This window comes from Acyrthosiphon pisum, chromosome A1 (genome assembly GCF_005508785.2).
Source record: "Acyrthosiphon pisum isolate AL4f chromosome A1, pea_aphid_22Mar2018_4r6ur, whole genome shotgun sequence".
Taxonomy (NCBI): Eukaryota; Metazoa; Arthropoda; class Insecta; order Hemiptera; family Aphididae; genus Acyrthosiphon; species Acyrthosiphon pisum.
The window spans coordinates 104,906,605-104,923,886 of record NC_042494.1 but is presented as its reverse complement, the minus strand read 5'-3'; the positions used below and the strand labels follow the sequence as shown (position 1 = coordinate 104,923,886).

General features: G+C 28.1%; 2 protein-coding genes across 2 annotated transcripts; one reads left to right on the top strand and one right to left on the bottom strand.

Moving 5' to 3' along the window:
• Nucleotides 1-545: 545 nt before the first annotated feature.
• On the top strand, nt 546-5,962 carry LOC100165824. Its single transcript, XM_001948536.5, has 9 exons — nt 546-1,077; nt 1,645-1,748; nt 1,819-2,080; nt 2,140-2,368; nt 2,431-2,652; nt 2,719-3,003; nt 3,067-3,579; nt 5,322-5,518; nt 5,580-5,962. Exons 1-9 carry the CDS (start codon nt 889-891, stop codon nt 5,691-5,693), a joined length of 2,115 nt encoding a protein of 704 aa, XP_001948571.1. The 5' UTR covers nt 546-888; the 3' UTR covers nt 5,694-5,962.
• On the bottom strand, nt 5,683-10,690 carry Catb-348 (cathepsin B-348). The gene is given in 6 exon segments (NM_001126136.2): nt 5,683-6,797; nt 7,028-7,144; nt 7,239-7,383; nt 9,702-9,902; nt 9,980-10,195; nt 10,269-10,690. Coding segments are annotated over 6 exon segments (1,029 nt in total). The 5' UTR covers nt 10,413-10,690; the 3' UTR covers nt 5,683-6,591.
• Nucleotides 10,691-17,282: the final 6,592 nt, after the last annotated feature.

Genomic DNA, 17,282 nt, shown 5'->3' with positions numbered 1-17,282 from the left:
TATGAAATATGAAAAATTTATGAATATGTAATTTATAATTACTTATTATATTACCATGAGAATGAGACAATACTCAAGTATGTCTAATCAAAAGCAAGTTAGAAATCACGCAAAAAAAAAAACTTTCCAAATTCGTAGCAACATAGTAACTAGTACGCATTCATTTATTTAGAAATAATAGTGAATATAAAAAGTTTGTCGTTGATTTGAATTTTTGTATTTTTGATCGTTTTTCAGTTATCACTAGTGACTAGTCACGACTTATCACATAAAATAATTTACAACAGCACAGTATAAAAAAATGCCACCAGAGAGCAGCTACATAGCGAACGTACGACCACCGTACAACTTTGCAGCCACCTTATTTTATACAGTGTCCAGTCCTATGTAGTAGTTCGTGGTTGAAACCATAGATTGATATATTTATATATGTATATTATACATTGTTGTTGTATATATCTATGGTTGAAACCACGGTTTAAGATATCTACAACCGTGGTTGAAACACATTAGTTTATGATCGTTTATGATAAGGTTTTCCTGTTCATTCAGATTTCAGTTATCATTCCGTCAAATCATGGTCTAATCATTTCAAACTGACGGAAAGTCTTCCGATAATATACCTCACTATTCTTGAAGACTTGAAGATTCCAATTCATATTTTTTTACACTATATCATTCAAAATACTAGAAGTGTAAAATTATAAAAATTATTAACGTTTTGATTTCCTATAAATAAAATGATAATTTACATTTCGACAACGAATCATAATAATATCACTGTGCTTAAATAATTTTTAAACCAATGTTAAAATAATTTTATTTTCCAATTTTGAAATTTTATGTTTTACCTATAACATGTTATAATTCAGTAAACATAAATACATAATGGAACTCTCCTTGAATTTTGAACAACTACAACTAAAATCTGAGTATTTACACACTAATTCCAAACATACACACTTTCATGAGAATAGTGAAAATGAATTGTTTGTTTCATGGGACGATTGTGTCATGGTTTTATATTCATTAGATGGTTTGCCTGAAGCTAGTCTTTGGAACCCCATTGAACCTATGGTATGTTATTAATTATTACATGATAAATTTGTCTTATTACATTTTGAGAAACTTAAAATACCTAGGTTTAAATTAGTTAAATATGTAGGTATTAGGTACCTAGGAACCTAATTGTTATCAAGTCTGTTATTCAACTATTAAAGGAATTTTAATTGGTATATATATTTATTTGTATGATATAATTGTATATAATATAATATATTATATTATTCAGTACTGGCTATTTATACCTATTCAAATACCTAATTAAGAAAATTAAAATTTGTTTGTTGAATGATTATATAAATCATAGATTGTATATTATAATCTATAAGTGACAGCTATATTTATATAAGTGTTATATACTAATTACTTATAAGTTATATGTACTTTTACTTTATAGTACATAGTATATACACTATATTGTTATATTATAATATTGTATGCATGTATATATTTGACATTCTTTATTATATATAATAAAAACCAAACATAAATATGATAAAATACAAAATTTTAATGCATACACTGATATTTCAATAAAAAAACAAAAATAATATTATATTATGTATCTTGATTTTTTACTAGATTGTGCCAATAAGTAATCCAATAATAACAATATTAACCTTTAATTCAAGAATGTATTGTATTGATAAAATTGGATCTATATATTATCTAAAACAAGTTCAACGGTAATACCTATTATATTTAGTATTCACTGTAAATTCTTTAACTTAAATTAATTGTATTTTAATGTTTTAGAGATTCTCCAGACTTATTTGATAGTTCCCTGTCTGCTCAAGTTACTCAACAGCCACCGTCCTCCAATTATGAGTGGAAACCCTGCTACTCTCATAAGTGTCCATGTGAAATATTTGAAGCAACTTGCTATTCAGATGGAATTGCTGTAATAATAGCATTAGAAGAATGGATAATAATACAAATGTTAAAAATTACCATCAATGATAATAATGAACCAACTATAGTCAATACTTGTAACAAACAAATTAGATCTCAGAAACCGGTAATAGAATAGAAAAAAAAATTTTTAATACCAATAATAGTAATTTTATATACAATTAGTTTCCATTTGTAGTTACTTCGTTTATATCTTGTATTTGGAGAGATTGGTTCAGTAGCCAACGGGCTATAGAACTTTTCGGATCAAATGTAATTGACAGTCTAGATGTCTTTATAATAGCAACAGAAGAGTCAAAAGTATATTGTACAACATCAAATGTGATCAGTAAAAATATTTCATTATTTTTAAATAGTCCTCAAAAAATTGTACACATTCAATTTTGTGATTTTGGTAATAATTCTGGGATTGCCTTTATTTACCTTTTATATTATTACAATTTTGTTGTTTTTCAGAAACGAAAAAATTGGTGTTAGTGTCATCTAATGGAATACTTATTATCATGAACTGTGTTGAAAATATTCATCCTTCGTTCATTTACCTGGCAGTTACAAAAACGGTTGCTACATTTATTGTTCATCATACAGTGATTTTAAGTGATGGTATCCATTTATTTCAAATAACATTGGATAAACTATTTTCTAAAATAGTCAAACAAGTTGTAACTCAGTTGAAAGGTACTATTTTAAATTTAGAAAGCTATACTTGTAGTATTTTTTTATGTTTAAATCTTTATATTTTAGGAGTTATCTCATTATGCAGATTTCAGTCCAATATAATTATTGCAATGACCCGATTAAATAAAGTGTATAAATTATCTGCAAAACTTGAAGTGATCACTCAAGAAGAACTTATGGTTAAATTTGATGAAAAATCAATTTTAGAAAACATAAAAAATCTTTGTAAAAGTATACAGTCTTTAGAAGAGCAACATGAAAATATGAATAAATACATAAATGCAGTGTCTATTGTTGCTCGCCAAGATTTAGTTGCTCAATTTTGTTCATTCAACATTTTAATCTATTCAGGTTGTATTCTTTATTACATTTTATAATTGGTTTCATTTAAATATTAAAACATTGTAAATGTAGGTGCTAAAGCTGTCAAATTAGGAGCTTGTCAAAATGAATATATTTTTGCAATCAAACTTTCCACAGACTGTTCATGGTTGTCATTTCCATCTTCAATTTGGCAACTTTTGGTTCGTATTACTGACAGTAACAATTTGTCGTCAAATTGTGCATTACATTCTTTTGATGTTGATCTCTTTGACAATAATCACCCATTAATGGTGAAACACCGTTTATTGGCTACAGTTGCTGAAAATTGTACATCTGGTTTAGTACAATGTGAATTGGTGTGTCAAGTACAAAATGATTCAATTAATCGTTGTTTGATTATTCCTTTGAATCCAATAAAATTGAATTCGTTATATTTTGTCAAAGCTGAAAAACGAGAAAAGATATTGGTGATGAATCCTTTGGAAGATAGACATAAGAATGTTTTTAAATTTCCAGAAAACATATCATTACTAGATTGCTTAACTGTTATTACAAACAGAAATAAACATAGAATATCAAAATCATTTTATAAAAATATAATTGGTAAGTAGTTAAATAAATAAGTTAATTAAATAAATCAGTGTTTCCCAGTTTGTGGTTTCCTTTGCATTAAAATGTTTCCCCATGCACTATACTTTATTATGAGTTTTTCATTTTAGAGCAACATGTAGAATATAATATTATGTAGTATTAATATTAATACAATTTGAGTCAGTTATTATATGTCAAAAACTTATAAATAAATAAGATTTAGAAGTTATGTGCCCATAATCAATACTTATCAGTAAGAACTATATTTTTAGATTTAATAAAAAAAATTGAATTATGATGCTAGTATTCTCTAATAAACCTAGAGACATATTAATATTTATATCAATAGATCTATGGACTATGAATAAAACATACAAATAATCTCCTTGTCTTAGCTTAAAAATAAGAAAAAACAATACATTCAATTCTAATGTCGGAATTTAAAATGATAATTAACACAACTTAAAAATAATTTTAAATTAATGTTATAAATTGTTATCACAATTAAAATAAAATATATTTGAACAAAACTGTAATCATATGACTTATAAATAAAACTATTTTATAAAAAAAAAAAAAAAAACCATTCTTGGTATTAGACATCCATATTGCTCTTTTAGTAATTATTAAATTGTGGTATAATAATGTCTATAAATTGTAATTTAAATATGTGTATCATAGAAAACAAATAGTCAGGTGTTCAGAACGTTAACTAAAAAATTGAATTCATTCATGTTCAGTGCTTGAAAAAGGAACTCGTTCAAGTTATTAAGTTTAAGTAATATCGTTTAAGTTTGATATAGTCAATGAGCTAATTGATTGGTCGTTCATTTGAATTTTTATTTTATTTTTATGTATCAATTAAAATTTAAATACTAATACAAAATTGTGGAAATCATATTAATATGTATTATTGTTGTTTTATGACGAGCCATACCCACTTGAATTTCACGTATTTTATTTTTATAATTTTTAATCAAATGCAATAAGAATATTGTATTACCAAAATGTTATTATATAATATTATTGATCAATATTTATATGTATTATATTTATTAAATGTTAAATTCATTAAAAATATAAATGTCCACATTCTATTTAAAATAAACTTATGATGTTTACGTATTGTTCACTAAATATGAACGTGAAGGAAATTCTTTTCAAACACTGCTAATAGTTGATAATTAAGTGTCGATTTTTGAACAGTATCGGGACTTATTACTTTTAAATCACAAACGCCGGTTAGAATTAATCTACCACACACAGAGGAAGTATGAAGCATAATAGCAGCTGTGACAAAATAAATAGGTATGCTATCAACTTTGTGATACGCAACTGTGTGTTCTCCCACCACAAAAACTACGTCATCCGTTCTCCGATATTATATGCCATTATTATTATATTTATTATTATTATTATTATTATTATTTCTGCTGGTGAGAACGGCTTACGTCACAGTTCTTGGCGAAGTTCGGGAGGGGTGCGCGTTCTCGACCAATATTAGTTATGTTGATAGCATACCTATCTATTTTGTTATGAGCTGTACTAAATGTGTATGTGTGAAGTTAAATATAGAGTGCATTGCATTGCATAATCAGTATTGTGTCATGTTAGAAATTCACATTATTATTCTTATGCAGGAATTGTACTAATTATTTTAGGTATACCTTTCTCCATAGTATATGATACTTACCATACTAAATGTAAAGTGTCAAGCTTAAAATAATTTTGAATTATCATTTTTTGTATTCTAGATAATATGCCAAAAACATTATATTTGAATTATTTTGGAAAAATAGTTTCAATGGTTTTAGATGACAAAATTACAAAAACAATCATCCTGGAGTGTCTAAATCAAGATGTTTTAGTTGCAGTTCGTAATGGAATTTTTAGTGAACTTTCAAATGATCAACCAGCAATTATAAAATTGTCAGTTCTTGCAGACGTACAAGTAAATATTTCTATATTTTTTATAAGGATTAATGTAATAGTTTATATTATCTTATTTTCAGAAACAACTTTGTTTAATTGAAGAATTATCAATTAAAGATCGCCAGAACAAACACATTGTTAAAGAAATTAAAACTAATATTCAAAACCAAATCAGTAATCATCTTCCTATATAATCAGATTTTTATTTAGTTAAATATTATAAATCAATTTTACTTTTCAATGAACTTACAAAAATAAAACAAATGTATTGTTAAATTATTACTTGTGTAACAAAAACATGATATTTAAGAATGAACATTTTAATTTATGTAGATAACTCATGATAGGTAGTATTTAATAGTCTTATTGTTTTATTTGTATAATATTAAATATTTATTATGACTTTCTCACAGGAAGTAAATTCTAATTTAATTCAACTACCTAATATACTAATTAAAAAAAATGTATTTATTATATTCATTGAACCAGCCTTTTTAATATGATAGTTTTGTCCACTTGTCCTAATACCTGATAGTTAGTTCATAGCAACTTATTAACTATGTAATTTAATGTGATTATCTAGTTATTTAATTATTTTGTTGCCAAGTTGTTGATTTATTGATATTAAAAGTTATAATGAGATATTTCAAAAATTATAACTTAATATTAATAAAAGTTAAACCTACAGTGGTAATAAAGTGCACGGAAATCCATAAAATTGGCATGTTTCGAGAGTAGGCTTGTTCTCACTTATTTATTCACATAAAATAAGCAACAAAATAATTTAAGTTATTGTTATTAAATATTAATAATAGTAAAACAATTATTAAGTTCAAATAATTTCAACTTTCATTAATACATACAAAATAAAAATCAATTAGGTATACAAACATAAATTATAATATAATCGTATTTATTTTATTATATTATTTATTGTATCTATTCAAAATCAGATTAGTTAATAATAGTTAATAAGCTCTAAGCATTAAAAAAAATATATAATAATAATAATTTGTTTTTACTTGTAATAAATTAAATTAAATATAAAAGTTGGGGTAGGTATATAAATGTTTTATCTGAAACAATTGTAAATTAAGCTGGTAAACCAGCATTTATTTGTCCTTCAATACCACACTCGTCACTTCCTCTCAAAATTTTAAAAAAGCCATCGCTACCCCAATCAGTGTTCCAAGAATTAGCTACCAACCAGTATGGTATTTCACCATTCTGAACACCCCATCCAAGGATCCTAATTGCATGACCTCCAAGAGCCTTACCAGCAACATGTTTATATACTCCTGCAAATGAAAAAAAATGTATTAATAGTTAGTTAAAACTTAAAACCATTGACAGAAATCCATTAAAATTTCAGGGGTGGCTTACATGATTAATCCTGTGATCCTACAAAACTAAAAAAGGAGTGGGCTTGACAGACTTTTTTGGTGGAGGGGGCTAAGCCTACTCAAAACCCCTCCACCGATTTCCGCCAATGCTTAAAGCCTATTGATAGTTAAAAATTAATACTAACCAGCTCTATAAGCTATAAAATCTTCATATACAGTAAATGCCCCTTCGACTGGACCATTGGTATAAATTTCTTGTCGTATTTGATCGACATCATTTCTAATGGAGTATGCAGATTTACCTGATATTCAAAAAATATTGTAAATATCAATTAATAAAAATTTGCTTGGGAAAAATATTAGTATTTTTTATTTTATTGGATTTATATTATTTACCGTGGTGCAAATCTTGTGCATATGGCACTTTATATCCTTCTTCACATTTTTTAACACAAGTAGGAGTTTTACCTCCTTCTTTACATGGTCCTCGAGTACCATTCACATGATGTTCACACGGAGCAATTTCATATGGAATACATCCCTATACCGAAAATAAATATTTAAAATTGTATGATATTATAACCATACTTAGTTAAAAATAAAATTAAAAAATATCCATTTAACTTGTTAACAATTAAATCAATATTTATTTTACTGCGATTTTAATATCACAGTACCTAATCTTAATATAAAAAATAAAATAAAATATATTAAAATGAGTAAGTATAGAAAATCATAAATATTCAACCTAAACTGTAGAGGCGGTTTTAGTATACATGAGCTCTTATTCCCATAAGGAATGGTTAGTTGAACCGTGGTGAACGTTTTCTGACCGCAATGTATAATTTTAATTTTCAATGAAGTAACTAACTAACCAACTATTGAACTATAATAGTAATTAGTAATTACCAATGCCCAATGGGCAATTGTGGATAAGATTCATTTAGTTATTACTCATATGATTACTTTTACCACAAATTCCACTAAAGAGCAGGCTGGTAAGTGTATTTCACTCATAACCAAGGCTTTGCACCCGTTTAACCCATAGATATTCTTATATTATCTATGGTTTAGCCCGTATAGCCAAAACCCATAAAAACCCTTAAAAATGATCAAAACCGTAAACCCATATAAACTGATTGATTTTGATGACGTATAACCCGAAACACCCAAAACCGAAATTAAATTCGGGTTTTAACCCATAACCCGTATAAAAAAAATATTACATTTTCAAGTGACATATGAATTTGTATGTATATTTCATGGAGAATTCAGTTTTTCATAATTGGGAGCACTGGTTACATGTGACAAGTGTGATACAACTGATAAATTGTTTTGATTGTTTTGAATTGTTTTAATTTTAAATGTTTAATATAATATTATTATGTCCGTAGTGAAAATTGTCTAGTGTATGTTTTTTTCTTTATTACTATTAAATACTTTGTTGTTAAAAAATTTAATATTTAATATTATACAATTTTAAATTATATTAAATTCAATTATATTACGTATGTCACTACTGTATTAGACATTAGTACGGAAAAGTTGATTGTATAACTTTATACTTTGCTTAATCAAATTTAACACTTTACGCACAACAAAATTGATATATTACTCGATTTTAAATAACCCATAACCCGAATAAATAAACTGGCTAAACAAAACCCATATTCTTTAAAATGAAGAAAACCTGAAACCACAACCTCTATTTTTATTTGAAGCACCCGAAACCATAACCCAAATAAATCGTTTGGGTGCAAAGCCTTGCTTATAACCCTTAAAAGGATGTCAGCGCAGTCCAATGGCGTGATTAGGAATTTGTCCTGGAATGGGTATACATTTTTATACACACAAAATATCAAATTTTCTAGGATCTATCCCCATTTCCCCTCATCCTCCCTTAATTACGCCCCTGCATTAAGGAGGTTAATTACACCGTTTGTTTTCTCTCAATATAAAAAATCTCAAAAAGTTAACGTCATGTCATATGTCATACGAAGAATTACAATTTACTGCTATCGCTTTTGCATTATAGTGATTTCTCTTGGTACGTGCTACAACATATATCAATACAGAATACAGATAGATTTACAATATATACAGTATGTCAATATTACGTTGTTGTTTGACGTTAACCACGCTTGAAACGTTGGTAATTATTCTCATATCGTTGACCAACTGTTTGAAACCAACATTTTCGCGCATCACTTTTGTGTTGTGTATGTGAATAGGGTCACATTGAGTAACCTGTATATTTTAAATCGTGCCCCCCCCCCCCCACGGCCATTCAGATGTGTTAGAATTTGGTGTGACGTAAATTTATGAACAATTAAATAACACAATAAAAACACGTTTGGCCCCCTGAAAACAAAATTCTAGATCAGCATCAGAATAGAGAAAGAATATATTTATCATAATATTATGTTAATTAATTATAATGAATAGGTATTTATATATTATAATACTCTTGGAAGATTTCCTTTTTTAGCATGGGGTATAAATTATAATGGTATATTTTCATTGAACAGAAGTCCCTTTTGATAAGATCGAATACATTATCTTATCTGGTACCTATCTTATTAGGTAAGGTATCTATGAAAATACTAAATGACTAAATATTATAAATACTTTCAAACTACCTCGTCCTCTTCTAAATAGTAAATTATCCCTAAATAATATACCTACCTATATAAAAACTTGATAAATAACAAATGTAATATTATATAGTTATATGTAACTATGTAAGTATAATATATTTATTATTACAACTAATATTAGGTAAGTACCCACATATAAAATAATGATGAAAATCAATACGAGTATAGTATTAATTTAAAGTCAAAGAATTAATAACATTACCATATTGGATCCATATGGACCACCGCTAACAATGCCTTTAGTTTTCCAATAGTTCCATGCTGCTCCTGGGAAGCCTCCATTGCATCCGAAACCGCATGTCCAGCAACAGGAAACTAAATTCTCAGCCGAAAAATGGAAATTTTTAGTGCCGTTAGAGTGAATGCAGACACGGTCTGACATAGCTTCTACAGCTCCAAAAGCCTACATAAATATTGGAAAAGTAAAAATTGGCGTTGGGCGCAAATTTTAATTAATAAAAGTAATGGTAATCGATTTACCCAACAAGACCCGCATGATCCTTGATCCCTGACTTCTCTAATAGTTGGACAATTCGGCCAACGTTCCCTAGCGTCGAAAGTTTCCGGCAGATCTGTCGATGCGTCATTGTAAGTCAACAGTTGTTCTAATTTCGGGTATTCTGCGTTCTTCTCGTGTACACCCATCAATCCTTTGATATAAGAAATCGGCGTGTCCTTGTGAAAATTGCGGCCGGCCTGAAATATGTAACAACAATTACATTATGATGCGCAATCAATATGACGATGGTTACATATATTATACACGTACGCTCCAATAATATTGTATTGAATTTATGTGGTCGATGAACTCGTCCGACAACGGATTCAGGTCGACGCGGACCGTTGCACCATCGACGCGTCCAAAACTGAAGATTAATAAGCCCACAAGGGCGAAAATTATTGATTTGAACATTTTGTAAGTTTAGTCTTATAACTGTCCTGTGACTGTTACTGTACTGCAGCAGCTATAGGTAATACGGTGTGCGGCGCGACCTATGCCGACGACTTACGAGTGAGGACTAAAATACTAAATGGGTAAATGTTCTATACATTTAATATAAACGTTAAAATAACGTATATGTTTTAGAGGACTTTGATTGACGATAAACGTAGTCGTACGTGCGCATTCCGTCCAACGAGAGACTAAAGAGGGAAGCCGTGTTTTCAGTGTTATATACACAATAAGATTATATTCATTTATATATAATGCCCTAATGATATGATCAGAGGTTTTCGTTCGGACCAATGATAAGTATAGGTACTACGTAGTACAATTAACTAAGTGTACACTTGGTTGTAAAGAACGAACGCACGCGATAACCTTTGGTCACTGTACGTATATAGGTACCATGTAATAATCGACCTCAACCGGTTTATCGCCCCAACAGATCGTAGAGTATGTCCCATAACTCTAATGCACCATCGTCATTGTTCTTCACGGTACATATTATATTATTATTATTATTATATAAGCGTCATGTACGTTTGCTCGGTTTCCACAGCAGTGTTCGGATAATATTTTTATTTCTGACGCAATATTAATAACAATATATTATACCAATCATTTCGGCGGTGTGAGAGGCGAGAGACATAATATTATTATAATATCGCGTGTCCAATATTTTACGAATATTCCCTATGTCACATAGATTAATACCTACCGTAGTACCATTCTAAATGGTAAAACGCGTCAATCATATTATATTTACTCCAAACAAAAATATATATGAACGCATATAAGAAAATCTTTCTCCTCCGATCTAATGGTTACATGTAACTAAAAATAACTTTATAGTTCACAAAAATGTTGAATTTCAAATTCTAGTCGGAAATTTTGAAGATTACACCCCCCCCCCTCAAATTTTTTTTTGAGATCGTCCCTGCTTACGGTATACCTGCAGGAGCTGTAAGACTCTAGCATCATTATTTTGTATTATCGTCAATATTTGCGAACGGCGAAATCGAACACCTACTAAGCACATAGGAAATAATGTCGTACGAGTGTTACCTATATAGCTATACTTTAAAAGTTCCAAGTTTAAATATAGGATTACGTATTTTACGACTTAGTTTATAGATGTTATATTATTAGGTACTACCTATTCAGACTGAGCGTGTGTAAACTTTCATATACATAATACGTGTCTTTCGGTCTTTGTGTATAGGTACTTAATTTTTTATATTAATATTTATGTAATAGTGTAATACATAATTATTACCAACTTATAACTATAAATACCTACCGACATATTCGTCCATGGCGAGTAGATATCTAGACTAGACACTAGTAGACTGATTTATGTAGTAAAATTTATATATTCGTAGTAACATTCGTTATATACTTAATAACGAGTACCCTGTACAAATAAATGATGTGTTATATATAATATTATATTAGTATATTACTAATGTATTGCAGTTAATGTTGATGTATATAATAGTAGTCGTATCAACGACGCATCCGTGATATTACTTGTTCAGAGGGGAAGGGTCATAATTTCAATCTGCGTACCTATTACAGTTTTTCGTTATTATTGTTTTGATATTATAAAGATAATATTATTATGACACCATTTACCGATGCAAGTATGTTAGTTTTACGAACTTATAAAATATTATATTTTATTTTATTAAACCTGATGATAGGTATGGTTGTAACATGTATGTTTGGTTGTGTATAACTGGCTGTATTGACATAATTAATATAGTACCTACCGTCCTACCTATAATGGTTAATACCTATATAGATAATAAATACACTACATTAGGTACTAAAATAATAATAAAATAACATATTATAATTATTATTTAAATATTTTGTAGTCGTGTTCGTGAGCAATATGTACATAGACGAAAATCCATTAACATTTCAAAGTTGGGCTGATATTTAACATACATGTAAAATGTGGAAGAGGGCTAGGCCAAATATTGGAATATTAAAAAAATGATAATTTCTCGTTTAAATATTGGAATATTGTAAAAAAAGTACAAACTCGAACAATGCGCTCTTACTTCTTACCTATTGACGGCTTTACGATTGATAATAATCCAATTCATTCTAATATTAAAGATAACAACACGAAATTTGTTCTGCTGTACCTACACAAATTGTCTATGTTGTACAATAAAGCGGAGACAACACATACGGATGTAGGTAATGTCCTAGCAACAAATACCTATCTGCATTCTACGCCAGCCACCTTGAAACGAGTAGAATAGATATTCGTCGAAAATCGTAATAACAAAGTATTAGATAAATATTTCAGGAAATAATTTTTCAATATTGACATCTAGACCTATATGAGATTAAATAACAAGTGCTGAAATAACACTATCTTACCGAAGAGGGAGGCATCGCCTTAGTCCTGCTGTCCTGCTGAATGTTAGTACCTACATGGCTACATATGTCATATACTAAGGTAGTAAGGTACTTATACATAATACTATGTATACAGGGACACCATTTAAGTCATATATGTGACTATTTGAGAGCCATTTTCCAAGTGTAGTAAACATATAATGTGCAGTGCAAACAAAGTCATAATTTTCGTGACTTGAGGAATTTCGTAAAAAATTGAATTTCAAACACTAATAAAAAAATAAACCGTTACAATACAGCGATGTTTTATAGTTGCTATATGAACAACTTATGAAAAAAATTGCAATGTTTTCAAGCTTTTTGATTTTTAAAAAAAATTTATCATTCCTATAAATAGGAAAAAAAGGAAAAACGATTCAAACATAAACATTTAAATATATTATATGAATAATTCAAAAAGAGCTCAATTACTTTGAAAATTATACACCGTCTAGAAAATGATAAAATAAATATTTTGCAATAGTTTCAAATCCATAAAATTCATCATTATTTCATTGCTATAAAACGACAAAATGTATTTGTATAAAAAATCGAAAACTGCATGTGTTGTGTAAATATTAGGTAGGTATACCGTTTATCCGTTTACTAGCCTATCCTAATTATTTTAAGAGTACTGAGAATTTGATATTAATTGTACGCACTACACAACATGCCAACATGCCAGCGGGTTGATTTTGTTTTTAAGTTGTTTTTAGTTACCTATAATAAATAAATAACCACAAAGAGTAAAAATTTCCAACAAATAATAAGTATCCACCTTTTCATATGACATCTTATAATTTTCTAACTACACACTGACCTCTCAAATGTGCCAACTATCCCACCAGAAAATATACTGAAGTTAAAAATCAAAGCATTATTTAGACTAATTAGTATTTATCGTGTACACACAGGGGTGGCTCCAGGGGGGGGGGGCCTAGGGGCCGCGGCCCCCCCAACGCCCGTATTTATAAAAATGTATATTGTTAAAATAAATGCATATTAAATTATTATAATATTGTCATATGGACTATATGAGCCATAGAGGTATGACGGTGTATACGATGTACCTGCTGGGTAAATGGAATAAAAATAGACGACTTGAATTTGTGTTGTAAAAATTTTTGTTTTCTTTTTGTTATAAGATTTTGTGAAATTATAACTTGCCCCCCCCCTCCCCTAACCAAGGCTCTGGAGCCGCCCCTGTGTACACAGACACAAAAAAAAAACAAACACACATTATTGTAAAATCAATACATTTATCGCTCCGCTCAAAATCTTATATCGGAACATTGAAATTCTCATACAAAAAATATATGAATGAATCGCACTTATTTTCTAAGAAACGGTGTGAAGTGAGATTCCATTACATATACCTTCCAAAAATGTTATTATTTTTATTTCTTTAAATAATTTATGAAGAGTATTCGGCCTTAGTTATATTTCGTACAGCCTGTTTTTTATTTCAAAATAATAAATTAATGCATTTTTTTATTATTTATTTCGTATGAAAAATTAATGAATAATAATTTATGTTTCGCTAGTTTTTTATTTTATAAAACGTATTTTTTATCAACTATCTACTATGTACATATTGTACATACTACATTACTACACGATAAGATATATTTTTTGGTACGTGTAGATTAAATTAGATCGTGTTTACTATAAGCAAAGTATTTACTAAAAATGTAGTGTTTACTTATATAGGTAATTTTATCGTTAAAAATTATCAGAGGCAAATTCTCCGAATATGACTTTTTTATTACCTGCTATTTACTATATAAGTACATTCTTACACAATATTTTAATTATTACAATAACTTTATAAGCCTAGTAAATGTAGGAAATTGAATAAACTACTCGCTTTATATACATTCCATGAGAATGAAATTTATATATTCTTAATTCTACTCGTATTAAATTGATATTATACCTTAATATTAGTATTTTCTATAATTGATAACATTTTGACACTTACCTACAATGCCATGAAGCATAATAGATTATTTTAAGATTTTTTTCAATTATTTTCAATATAAATAACTTTTCATTCGGTCCAAAAACTTGAAATTGTGATGACAGATTAAGGAATCTGTACCACCATACACCTTATAAATTGTTTATAAAGTGTAATTAAAAAAAGTTGAGCTTAAATCCACCATACATTTTTATGATTGGCTGAAGTTGGAATTTTGAAAATGTGCACATTTATTATTCAGTTAAGTAACATAGACGAAAGTAACATAAACGTCGTTTAAAAAACTGTTTTCAATCCCTATCCCAGTTAAAGCTAATATTTTTTAAAACTTTTTTGGGCAAATTTTTATTTACGGTGCCGTAAACTATCTAGCTTAGTTTTGTATAGTTCACTCGAAAACCCTTCCATCGCAAAATTCAAAAAAAGTAAAATTTGTATTAAAAAAGCCATCAACAAAACCTGAGTTCGAAAAAGTAACATTTTACAAATTGTATTACTATTATGGTATAGATTATTAGATTGCCATTTAAATAAATGGTATAGTGCAGTTTGAGGCGCACAAATAAGCTCCTTCCTTTCAAAAATCGAAGTAACATAAACTTCGTTTTAAATACTGTTTTCAATTCCTTAATATTTTTTATTTTATATATTTTTCCTGTTTGTTTAGTTCGAAATATAATTTTAGATTCATAGTGGAGCGATAAATGTATTGATTTTACAATGATGTGAGTGTTTTTTTTTTTAAATTTTTTTTTTTGTGTTTGTGTACACGATAAGTAGTTGAAATAATTATGCTTCGATTTTCGACTTCAGTATCGATGGGAAAGTGAATATTGTTGGTTCATTGGGGAGGTCAAAATTTAAAATTCCCAGTAATTTTCAAAAGCGCCGTGAATAACAAAAGAAAAATTAAGGAAAAACGGGAATTTTTACGGAAAATCGACTTTGGTTTTTGATGTAACTTGAAAACAATTGACCTAAGATACATGCAATTTTCACTAGTTGTTTATATTTGAATTTTCTATAAACGATAAAATTTTCAAAATATTTTGATTTGTTTTGAACTGTTTAGGGACATTTTCAGTTTCCTATTTTATTAGTTTTTAGATTCTGAGCGGAGCGAGGGAGCTATTGTTTTTACAATGGTGTTTGTTTTTTTTTTTTTTCTTTTTATATCCTGTATACAAAATTTCTTCCAGAAGGAGTGTTTCGATTTCAACATATAGTACCTTATCTTTTAGCAAATTGGATCAAGATGGTACTTTAGAGGGGTCATTTTTCGATTTTCTCAATAGTTATTTAATGCCACTGGAAAAACCACCGAAAAATTACGAAAAAACGCTAAAAATGGGATTTTAATTTCTAACGCTTTGTTTATCACCATAGAAACGAATAAAAAATTGTAATATTTTAATATTAGTTCAACTTGATTACCTACATGATAAAATAAATAATAACAATATAAAATATCCAGACTGACAAACCGTCTCCGCTCAGAATCGTTTTTCTTATACAATGATAATATATCATTGAATTCAAATTTAATACAACCATTATACAATGACCCACTTGTAATCTACTGTACAGCAGAACGACATCCACTTACCTGTTTTTTTTCTATTAATGTCAATAAAACATTATTTGTTGGGTAAAAATACTTGAACATTTAATAAAAGGCTCCTACTATATTGTTACATTGACATTTGAAAAATAATAAAAATCCTTAGTCATAGTTTTTTTTTATAAGCATTTAAAGTTCAAAAATTGACAAAATATGGAAAAATCACGAAAATTAGCAAATTATTTTGAGTTAAGAATTCATAAAAATTTTTATTTTTTAATCTAAGATTTTAAAATGTAATACAAGATTGCTTATAAGATTATCTACCTTTGTAAAAAAGAAATGTCTTCCGGCAAGTCAAATTGATTTTTATGAGCGTTTGAAATTCAAATTTTTATAACATTGGATATTTATTTGATTTCTTGTGTAGCGATTATTTTGTTGTAATTCAAAAACGAATAACTGTAGATACATGAAAATTTCACTGAATGTTTATTTTATCAATTATTATACTTGATACAATTTTCAAAATATTTTAACTTGTTTTGAGCAGTTTACGGACAATTTAATATTTCAATTTTTTTGTTTTTATTTTTTATGAATATCAATAAAGTTTTATCTATGGGGCCAAAAAGTGTACAAATTTAATACAAGGCTCCTGATATATTGTTACAATAGCAATTGAAAAATATTAAATATACATAGGCACAATATTTTTTTATAAGCATTTAAAGATTATATGATTAATGTGGAATTTATCATAGGTCATTTTTTTTTTAATACCTTAGATATGTATACAGTATGTCCCAGAAGTCCCGTATCACTCTTAGTATCTCTGTGGAAAATCAATATATTTAAATGCAGTTTGTTTTCAGTCATAAGT

Excerpts from the sequence above, each read along its gene's own strand:
- LOC100165824 (XM_001948536.5), top strand. The coding sequence starts at position 889 with ATGGAACTCTCCTTGAATTTTGAACAACTACAACTAAAATCTGAGTAT. Across the intron at positions 2,369-2,430 it reads CATTCAATTTTGTGATTTTG|AAACGAAAAAATTGGTGTTA; the intron begins GTAATAATTCTG and ends GTTGTTTTTCAG. Across the intron at positions 2,653-2,718 it reads AGTTGTAACTCAGTTGAAAG|GAGTTATCTCATTATGCAGA; the intron begins GTACTATTTTAA and ends TTTATATTTTAG.